The 8,626-nt window shown below is 49.7% G+C and overlaps 1 protein-coding gene across 1 annotated transcript; it reads left to right on the top strand.

Moving 5' to 3' along the window:
- The first annotated feature begins 376 nt into the window (after positions 1-376).
- On the top strand, positions 377-8,175 carry RACGAP1 (Rac GTPase activating protein 1). Its single transcript, XM_086628470.1, has 17 exons — positions 377-498; positions 1,717-1,805; positions 2,277-2,479; positions 2,850-2,986; positions 3,287-3,356; positions 3,576-3,629; positions 4,377-4,454; positions 4,591-4,708; positions 4,905-5,032; positions 5,266-5,430; positions 5,829-5,924; positions 6,159-6,357; positions 6,696-6,801; positions 7,026-7,158; positions 7,308-7,443; positions 7,702-7,810; positions 8,100-8,175. The coding sequence occupies exons 1-17, from the start codon at positions 377-379 to the stop codon at positions 8,173-8,175; spliced, it is 2,019 nt and encodes a 672-aa protein (XP_086484596.1).
- Positions 8,176-8,626: the final 451 nt, after the last annotated feature.

Here is an 8,626-nt window from a genome sequence, read left to right as displayed (position 1 = left end):
CGGGCGACGCGTGCGCGGCTCGAAACGGCGTTTCGCCCTTCGGCACGCGAGGCGGGTCGCCGGCTGCGGCTCACATCGACGTCGCAAAGGCAAAAATGCGAAAGTGACGATGGTTTTGGTTAAAATGGCAACAGAGCCTGAAAAGCAGCTTTTTCTCCCCCAAACAGCGCCCTGCGTTTCGGCGCGCCTAGGCCCTGCCGGCGTCCCCGGCCTGCTTTGTTGCTAAGCAACACGGGCCGGAGCCGCTAACCAACAGTAAAGATGGCGCCTGGCCGGCTTCACGCTGGGGGCCGTTTGGGCCGGGCAGTGGAGCGGAAGCCCCGCCCTCAGCAGACATGGCGCCGGCTTGGCTTCAGCCTCCCAGTGCGCAGAGCCAATGAGAGGGCGGGAGGGCGGGGAGCGCGCCTGGGATTGGCGCGCCGCGAGGATTCAAACCCTGCGCGGGGCGGTTGGGCCCGGGCGGTTGGCGCCGGAGCTCGCGCCGGGCCGGCGGCCCAGGTGAGTGCGCGGGAGGGCGGTGAGGTAAAGCGGGGCGGGGGGTCCCCGGTCCCTGCGGCGTGCCGGGGCCCCGGGGTGCCGCTCCCGCGCCGCGAGGCCCCCTCACCGGCCGGAGCCGCCTCCGCGGCGCGGGGCTCCTGAGGCCTTTTCCCCGCTGCCACCCCGGCGGGGCCCGGCCGCTCTGCGGGCCGCCCCGTCCTTTCCCACCCCCCCTCAGCCCTGTTCTTTCGGCCGTTGCCGCCGAGCCGAGCGCGGGGCTGGCGGTGGGGCAGCCGCAGAAGTGCCCCTCGCGCTGGGTTAGCGAGGAGACTGCGAGGGGGGAGGAGGGCCGTTCAGCGGAGCGCGTTCCCGCGCTTTGTAACCCGCGTAACACCGAAATTCCGAGATATCTGCGCGTCTGGGGAATGTCACCGGGAATACAGAGCTTCAAAGCGGCCCCCGGCCGCCTCCGCAGCGATGCGCGGGTGCGCTGTGCTCCCTCCTGGCTCCCGGCTGTGTCCGAACCCGCTTCCAGCGTTAATTAGTTCATTAGCCGGGCGTTAATCCGTCAGCCGAGGCTGTCCGCCGTGCCCCGGCAGCCCCTCGCATTAACGCGGTAATTTCGGGGTTGCTGAGCTGGAGACTTTCCTCCTCGTTGCCTCTGCTGGTGCCGTCGTTGCTCTGTTGGAGGAAAAGCTGCTGACTGTGCGACTTTTAAAAGCTGTTTGCGGTAGGAGCTGTAACTAAAAACGCAGCTAAATTTAAAACTGTATTAAAATTCCCCAGAACGCTGCTCCTATTTTTATCTCGCAAAGCTCTGTCAACTTGCAGGTTTTTAGTGGCCTACATAGTACCGAGCTATTCCTAGAGAGGGCACGAGCTGTGTTCTGCAGCCTTCCAGAAGGAGAACGATTTGGGATCCTGTATCTTACCTTATTTTCTGAGCCTCTGTAGTATACTGGAGATAACTTGAAACAATAAGGTGGAGAGCTCTTTGTGGCTCTACTGTCCACAAATGGTGGTGGGGTGAGGATCTTCATCCCCTAGGTGCATGCATCTCCATAAAACATAACTCTTGATGCATTTCTGTTAGTGTAACTCCTAAAACTCACCTTAAAAAAATTTTAAAAATTATGAATTCTGAAGCTGATTCTCTTTTCTTCGGCCTGGTGACACGTTTTCAGTTTGGAGGTGGGAAGAAAGGGCTGGGCTGTTGATTTAGCTCTGGTTTCTTGGCAGGAAGATGGAGCCTGTGATGCTGAACTTACGGAGTCTGTATAATCAACTTCTGCGCCAGGCTGAAGTTTTAAGTGAAGGAGACGAATGCCGTAAGTTCTGTTCCTGTGGGGAGCTGAAGTGGGTTGTGCTGTGTTTGCTGTAAGAATGTGAACAGGCAAACCAACCTTATTAGCTGTTGTCGACGAAACTGTTGATGCTGTTATGGGTAAAAAGACTGCTACAGATAGTCAGATTTGATTTTTTTTTTTTGTCGTTGAGAAATACAAGGTCACAGGCTGGATTTCTAGGCATGGCCACGTTCTGCTTGTAGCAAGCTGACGTCATCCACGCAGAGTCTCACCTTCTAGCTCTTCTGGTTGGTACAGACACGAAGGACTTGGTCTGAGAAACTGAGAGGTCTCGGGAACATCTAGGGCGTGGGTGGGTTTGCTAAAAGACCAACTTCTCCGCTCTTCAGTTGGGAGCAGACTATATTAATGGATACCTACTGCCAGTGAAAGGAGAGCTGCTGCATCTCGTCTGCTTGCCTGGGTGGCTAAAGATGTGTGTCTTCTCTCTAGAGTTTATTCAGTTAGCGAAGAACTTCGAAGAGTATCGGAGAAAACTGCAGAAAACAGAGCACGAGCTTGGCAGGTACAAAGATCTGCTCATGAAAACTGAAGCTGAGCGTAGTGCTTTGGACGTGAAGCTGAAACATGCTCGCAATCAAGTGGATGTGGAGATCAAACGAAGGCAGAAAGCTGAAACGGACTGTGAAAAGCTGGTGAGTAATTCCTTTCTTACCACTTGGCTCTTCAGAGTGTGTGACAAGGTGATTAGACTGCATTGATCTATGGAAAATAAGGACTGGTGCTCATAATAACTTTTGTCCCAGGGTGGAAAAAACCCAGCAACAATAAATTGGCATTGCTCCTTGTAGCAGCCTTCTGCTTTGGTCTGAAAAAGGCAACTGGCTGCTGTTTGGAGTTGAGCTGCCATTACCTGTCGGAGCACGGGCTCTGCAGCCATGAGCAGTCTATTGACACGAGTTCTGAGAGCCATCTGTGTGGTATCTCGGACACTTTGCATTGGTTCATGCAGTAATTAAACACAGCTTGTCTTGTGGGGGTTTCTGATGTTACCCTCTTTTACAGGAGCGGCAAATACAACTGATCCGAGAGCTGCTCATGTGTGATGCGTCCGGGAGTATCCAGCTAAGCGAAGAGCAGAAGTCTGCCCTCGCCTTCCTTAACAGGCCGCAGGTTTCCATAGGGGGTTCAGGCAACAAAAGGTGAGTGACACATGTCTGAGCAACACAAGTGTCCTAGAATCATAGAATCATGGAATGGTTTGGGTTGGAAGGGACCTCAAAGATCATCTAGTTCCAACCCCCCTGCCATGGGCAGGAACACCCTGTGTCAATTACTGATCCGGCCACGTGCCTCTGTGGTACCTGCTGCACCCATATCAACAGTTTTGCTTTTTATTCCGATTTGAAATACAGCTCTTCTGAGTCAGTAAAACTGTTCTGGAACCACAACTGACTGAAAGCCAAACTGAGACAAGTTTCTTCTAATTTTTGATTTTTCAGGCTGTCTACAATAGATGAATCTGGCTCGATTCTGTCAGACATCAGCTTTGACAAGACCGATGAGTCACTGGTAACGTAACTCCAAGTTCTAAAGTTTTCCTCCACCATAAAACCTTAGGGGTGTGGGTTAATCTCTAGAGACCCTTTGTGTTTAGATTACTGTGGTATTAAACTGGTAGAGCTGATTTGCATTTCTCTGGTGTGCTGTTGGCTAAAACGTAATGAAAGCCCTGGCCAGAGGCTGTGTGGTATTTACGCTGAGCTAACTGGTGTTGTGTATTTCCCACAGGACTGGGATTCCTCTGTGGTGAAAGCTGTCCGACTGAAAAGGAGAGAGAAGCGGGTATGTTCAATTCTTCCCCTTCAGATAGATTCCATTGTTAGCCTTGGCTGACACAATGTCACCATCTGTCACCTCACAGCCACCTAAAATGGTGTCTGAGCTACTAATCACAATCAAACTTCAGATGGATGTGCTCCTTCTGTAATTCAGACCTGCTGTGTGGATTTAGATTGAAAGTTAATTCTGATGTCATTGTCTACTGAAAATGACTGGAGTTCTGCATATCTTGTTCTGTTATGGCCTGGAGTTTGCTAGAGAGCACTTGAAGATTATTAACAGCTACCAGATTAGGGGGAAAATCATGTAGGAAGTTAATATTTTGTTTTTCTATGAAGGATCTTGTCTGCTGTTAGTATGCAGTAGGCACGGATGGGAAAGGACAGCCTGAAATCCAAGAGTCTGGGACTTGCTTAGTTGCCTCTCTGTTTTTGTTTTTGGGTGTTTGGGGTTTGTTTTTGTGGTGGTGTTGTGTTGTGTTTTTTTTTTTTCCTCTCTCCTCCTTTCTTTTTTTCTAAATTGGATTATAAAGCTGGCTAGGAAAATTATTTGAAAGAGCAGTATATTGAGACCTCGTGACGCTTCATGGCAACTTCAAAGTTGCTGTGAGGAACAGGTACTGTGGAAGAACTTAACGCACCTGTGGTGTGTGCAGACAATTGTTCGGTCCTCCTAGTTATACCGAACTAATAGAACACAAAGTTAATAGCATACCTGCTTCAGAGACAAAAATATACCATATCTTTTCAGCGGTCTTCCAGGCAGTTCATTGAAGGCCCACCAGGTCCTCAGAAGAAAACCAGATCAATTGGCTCCACAGCGGACCAGGTATGGTGGTCCCAACTGGGTTTGTGTGTGTTTAAAGCAGTTGGTCATGTTGCATACCTGTTTCTAGGGCCAACAAACTAGAAAATCCCATATCCTGTCAGTATTGCTGTCACTAACTGCCTGTTTCTTGTTGCAGGGAAATGAATCCATAGTAGCAAAGACAACTCTCATGGTCCCCAATGATGGTGGCCCAATTGAGGCCATCTCTACTATCCAGACCGTGCCCTGCAGTCTGAGAAGCCGAAGGAAGAGTGGTAGGTGTCATGTCTCCGTTTGTCCTAGTCCTAAAGCAACTCCTTTGTAGGCTGGGGGCTATCCTGAAATGTTATGGGAGGTCCTCCCTCAGGACCCAGGCAGCTGCCCGTGGTTTATAATGCACTTGCTTTGAAGCAAAGGTTATGCAGAGGGGTGGTTCCATTCGGTCAGCACTCCTCCTCTTCTCTCTTTCAGGTCCTTTGCAGCCTTGGAGCAGCGAGTCAAGCTGCAGTAAGCAGCTGGAACCCAAACTGGAGACTGATGGCTCTGGCACCCCACAGAACACTGGGGGAGTGAGGCTGCATGAGTTTGTTTCAAAAACGGTAGGTCTGCAGGCAGGAAGAACCTAAAAAAGCATCTCCTTCAGGTTCGAAATGTGTGGGGTATCAAGCTATTGATCAGAGGCTGCCAGCCATTATTTCTTGAGTCAATATTGACTGTAGTGGTTACCTGCATGGATCAGGGAATATGTTATCCTGTATTGTTACTGGTGTAAGTCCTGCCGAGTTACGACATTGCGCTGATCTCTCCCCACCTATCTGCTCTGAATCATTAGGTTATCAAGCCAGAATCATGCGTTCCATGTGGAAAGAGAGTAAAATTTGGAAAAATCTCTCTGAAGTGCAGAGACTGCCGCGTGGTCACTCATCCAGAGTGTCGGGACCGCTGTCCTCTTCCCTGTATCCCCACCTTGACAGGGACTCCTGTCCGGATCGGAGAGGTAAGTCTGTAGGGTGAGCTTGGGGCAGTGCCAACACAAACGGGCTGATGTTTGGTTAGAGTTCAACGTGCCCAGGCTCCAGCAATCTGCCTTCTGCAGGAGAGCTCCTGTTGCTCAAAGCTGCACAGTAAGATGCAAATGAGCTGCTAATGTATCCTTCAGCAAGCAGGGGGGTGGGTGGTAGGGATGGGATGCTTGGAGGTGTTGAGTTGTGAACGTGGCAGCTCCGGGTAGGCGATCCTGCAGCATTGTGCTGATGGATGTAGTGTTGAGCTGTTGAAGAAACAATTTATATTTTTTTTAAGCCTAGATCTCACTATGAATTCCTTAGAGTATTTTCCATGTCTTGAAGACTCAGTATCTTTTTTCTAAATTTATTTTTCCTTTCTGCCTCCTAGGGGACCTTGATGGACTTTGTCCCTTCTACTCCTCCAATGATCCCTTCCATCATAGTGCACTGCGTTAATGAGATCGAGCAGCGAGGGCTGCATGAGGTAAAAAGAAAACGAGGTGTGAAACTGCTAATGAAACGGGTGGTGGTGTTAGGGAAACAAATTAACCTAAATATCTCATATTTATGGTGTGCATATTGCTGCTTAGTGGGTGGCTGTGTGAGTGAGCAACAGTGTGTAGAGTGCTCACGTGTGGAGAGAAAGTGAGAGAGGAGGAATGTCGGCTTTGTACGCATGGTCGATATTCTGCCTCTGAGCGATGCTCTCTGTTAACAGACGGGCCTTTACCGGGTGTCTGGCTGTGACAAGACAGTGAGAGAACTGAAAGAGAAGTTTCTTAGAGCAAAAAATATTCCTTTGCTCAGTAAAGTGGATGATATCCACGCCGTCTGCGGCCTTCTCAAAGACTTTCTACGCAGCCTGAAAGAACCTCTTCTCACTTTCCGGTTAAACAAGACTTTTATGGAAGCTGCAGGTAAGGAGTCGCTGAATGACACCTCCAACTCTTTCCCTAGGCTTGATGGTCGCAGGTTCAGCTGTTGTGTGAGCTGGCAGACCTCAGTGCTCCATGGAGGCCTCATGCTTGTAGCTGTGTTCATGATGTGCAATATGCTGGGAGGATCTTTCTTCTGCTGTACTCTTCTGGAAGAGGAAAGAAACAAGTTCTAGTGCTCGGGCAGAGTGCAAAATTATTACAATGGCATGTGAAGCTTCTGGCTTCCTTGTTTCTCGGGCTAGCTGTTGCTGTGAGGGAACTATTACAGCGGTGCCTCTGGGACCCCTTTCTGAGGCCTAAACTTTTTTTTCCCCCAGAAATCTCAGATGAGGACAACAGCATTGCTGCTATGTACCAAGCAGTTGGTGAACTTCCTCAGGCCAACAGGGACACCCTGGCTTTCCTCATGATCCACCTGCAGAGGTATGGCCAAATGGACTGGTAGTTCTACAAGGGGGATGTTGCCACTGGTGCAACGTTGTGACACCATCTAATTGGCTTTTGTTACTGCTTGTGAGCATAAAGTCTTCATTTTGGAAAAGACCTGAGGATCCAGAGGCTGAAGTGTATGTGGGATGGGGGAGTTGTATGCAAGTGAAGTGGAGAAGCTATGTTCTCTTTCTTAGTAATTTATTTTTTTAATATAGGGTGGCTCAGAGCCCGGAGACTAAAATGGACATTCCCAACTTGGCCAAAGTCTTTGGCCCCACAATAGTTGCCCATGCGGTACCTGATCCCGACCCTATGACGCTCCTGCAAGACACCAAGCGGCAGCCCAAGGTAGGTCAGCAGAAAGGCCTGACCTGGGTGAACGTGTCCCGTTTAAAGAATTCAAATGAGTTTCTGGAGGGAGCTGAGGCGATGCCTGTCTGGTGTCAGCGTGTCACAGCTTTGTGCTGCTTTGTACCATCTCTCATGGGTGTCTCCAGGTAGTGGAGCGACTTCTGCTGCTGCCTGTGGACTACTGGAGCCAGCTGATGATGGTGGAGCAAGAAAACATTGACCCAGCGCATGTAATCGAGAACACCAATGCCTTCTCCACTCCACAGACACCAGATGTCAAAGGTAACCCCTGGGTGCTGCTCTGTTGACTGGGCAGCTGGGCATTGGAAATAATGGCCCTCAATCAAAGCTGCCTGTGCGGCTGTTGGAGCTCGCCATTCCTGCATGCTGTATGGAGGAAGAGGGAAGAAAAGCGTGCCAGGAAATGCCAGATTTGACTAGTGTTTTTGACAGATGCTAGGGAATATCTCTGTTCCTTGCATGGCAATGAAAACTTCAGCTGTCCTCATGTTGCTCACTTGGCTGCCTCTCTTTTGACAGTGAGTATGCTTGGACCTCTCACTACTCCGGAGCAGCAGCTCTCCAAGACGCCGTCATCCAGCTCCCTGTCCCAGAGGGTCCGGTCTACCTTCAGCAAAACCACCCCCAAGTAAGTGCTAATGGTGTTACCATGGAGACATTGAGGTGACTGCAGGTGGTTTGGGTGTTTGTGGAGAACTAAGAATAGACTTTTGGACCCAGTTCTGGGAGCAGCCTGGATTTACTACTCCCTTAATCGGTGCTGTAGTAATGGTGCGAGCTGCATACTGGTTAACGAGCATCATCTTATGGTGGGGAGAAGAACACTCTGTTTGGGAGGTGGGTGAGTGACCCCTGAGAGTGTTAGACCTCTAGATCCCAGATCCAAACCTGATATTTTTCTACTTCTCTTGAACTAGATTTGGGAGCAAAAGCAAGTCAACAACCCAGCTTGGGCATCAGGGCAACTTCTTTGCCTCTCCCATGCTGAAGTGAAGCGGACCTGGGAGTCGTCCTGGCGTTTGCACACCAATGAGTACAAGAAACGCAAGTGCTCTCCGACTTCAGACCTTAATTAAGACCTTTTTCCTTTTATCTTTCAGCTTAGCTGAGACTTTTAATGGGATTTTATTGTGCAATGTATTTTTATTATCTAACGCTGTGCTGAATTTAATATTGGTGAAGAAAGTAACTAGCAGGATTTGTTCAAAGCGTTAATAAAAAAAAAAACTGCTGGAGGAACTCACTGACACTTTTCAATAGCAAGTAGTCTTCTATCCATATGAAGTGGAACAGTCATAGAAGGATTGTAAGTTGGTTTTGGTTTTATTTTTATTTTTGAAAGCTCCATAGGTCGTTCTTCACGCAGCAGTGAGACCGCAGTTGAGCTTTGTCAGAATCCAGTCTCACGTTCCCGCCTTGCGCCGCGGTTGTGCGGCTGCCATCC

The sequence above is a fragment of the Tauraco erythrolophus genome, chromosome 31 (genome assembly GCF_009769465.1).
Source record: "Tauraco erythrolophus isolate bTauEry1 chromosome 31, bTauEry1.pri, whole genome shotgun sequence".
NCBI lineage: Eukaryota > Metazoa > Chordata > Aves > Musophagiformes > Musophagidae > Tauraco > Tauraco erythrolophus.
This window is presented reverse-complemented; position numbering and strand designations above follow the sequence as displayed.

Excerpts from the sequence above, each read along its gene's own strand:
- RACGAP1 (XM_086628470.1), top strand. The coding sequence starts at position 377 with ATGAGAGGGCGGGAGGGCGGGGAGCGCGCCTGGGATTGGCGCGCCGCG. Across the intron at positions 5,925-6,158 it reads AGCAGCGAGGGCTGCATGAG|ACGGGCCTTTACCGGGTGTC; the intron begins GTAAAAAGAAAA and ends CTCTGTTAACAG. Across the intron at positions 6,358-6,695 it reads GACTTTTATGGAAGCTGCAG|AAATCTCAGATGAGGACAAC; the intron begins GTAAGGAGTCGC and ends TTTTTCCCCCAG.